This window comes from Emiliania huxleyi, assembly GCF_000372725.1.
Source record: "Emiliania huxleyi CCMP1516 chromosome Unknown EMIHUscaffold_186, whole genome shotgun sequence".
Classification (NCBI taxonomy): domain Eukaryota; phylum Haptophyta; order Isochrysidales; family Noelaerhabdaceae; genus Emiliania; species Emiliania huxleyi.
In genome coordinates, this window is record NW_005200730.1 from 170,628 (window position 1) to 171,678 (window position 1,051).

A 1,051-nucleotide genomic window follows, 5' to 3' on the forward strand; every position below is an offset into this window, starting at 1 on the left:
GAAGCCTGTGCAGTCGCTGACGCAAAAGCCAAACACCACCTTGGAGGCGTCGCCGCCAAAGGCGGTCGACGCCAAGGCGCTAAAGTGCTGAAGCGCGCCGGTAAAGTTGGTGGAGGGTCGCTGCCAGCCATTGTAATATTGCGGCATGATGAAGTCGATCATCTCGCTCTGTCCCGCGAGAATGTTGAGATACTCCTCACGGCAGCCTGGGTGGATGCTCGTCGTGCATAGGTCAGGGTCCATCGGGGCGTGCGTGAGCAGGAAGGGGCTAGGGAGCGCGGTGCGCAGCCCGCTCGTGAGGGCCGCCAGGAACTCGCGGTACTTTGCCTCGTCGAGGTAGTACTCGTAGTCGACATCGATGCCGTCCGCTCCCGACGCGAGGACAATGGCAGCCAGCTGCGAGACGAGGGCGTCCACCTTGTCGAGGCAATGCTCCCAGCACGAGTTTGAGCCAGGATCACCCTTCGCCTCCCACACGCCGCCCATCGAAGCGCCGCCGAAGGAGAGGATCACCTTGACGCCCACGCTCTGCAGGTCGCCCACCATCTCAACGAGCGACTTGCCGCCACAGCCAGGCACGCCTTGCACTGTGCACGTCCGGTCGGTCTCGCACGTGTCTTGCCCGGCTGGCCGCCACGCCGGATAGGTGACTGCAAATGCGACCAGCGCATGCGTGTAGTGCTGCAGTTGCTCCGCCGAGGGGCACTCCTTCCAGTTTGGAACATAAGCGACGAGGCGCTTGCCGGACAGGACTGCCGCGGGGTCGAGGGGCGCAGGCGGGGGTGGCAGAGCTGTCGGTGGGGTCTGCTCGCTCCCGATGGCGCAGTCGCTGTCGGACGGGTCGCCGCATAAAACATCGCCTTTGCAAAACGTGGCGCCCCAGCAGTCGCTGCCGTCGGCGCAGGGCGCCGTTGCCGCGTCGCAAGGGATGCACGCCGCCGGACCCGGGTTGGATTCGGCCCAGGTTGTCGCGCAGAAGCCGGTGTAGCCGCCGGTTGGAGTCTCGGGCCCGGGAGTCGGCGCTGGGGTCTCGGGCCCGGGAGTCGGGGTC

The 1,051-nt window shown here is 66.1% G+C and overlaps 1 protein-coding gene across 1 annotated transcript in view; it reads right to left on the reverse strand.

The window, feature by feature from the left end:
• Positions 1-1,002, reverse strand: part of EMIHUDRAFT_232936 (hypothetical protein) — a gene marked incomplete at both ends in the record, with an annotated part of 1,542 nt that extends 540 nt beyond the window's left edge. The window contains one exon of the mRNA XM_005782785.1: positions 22-1,002. Within this exon, the coding sequence (XP_005782842.1) occupies positions 22-1,002 (981 nt within the window). The remainder of the gene's footprint in view (positions 1-21) is intronic.
• Positions 1,003-1,051: the final 49 nt, after the last annotated feature.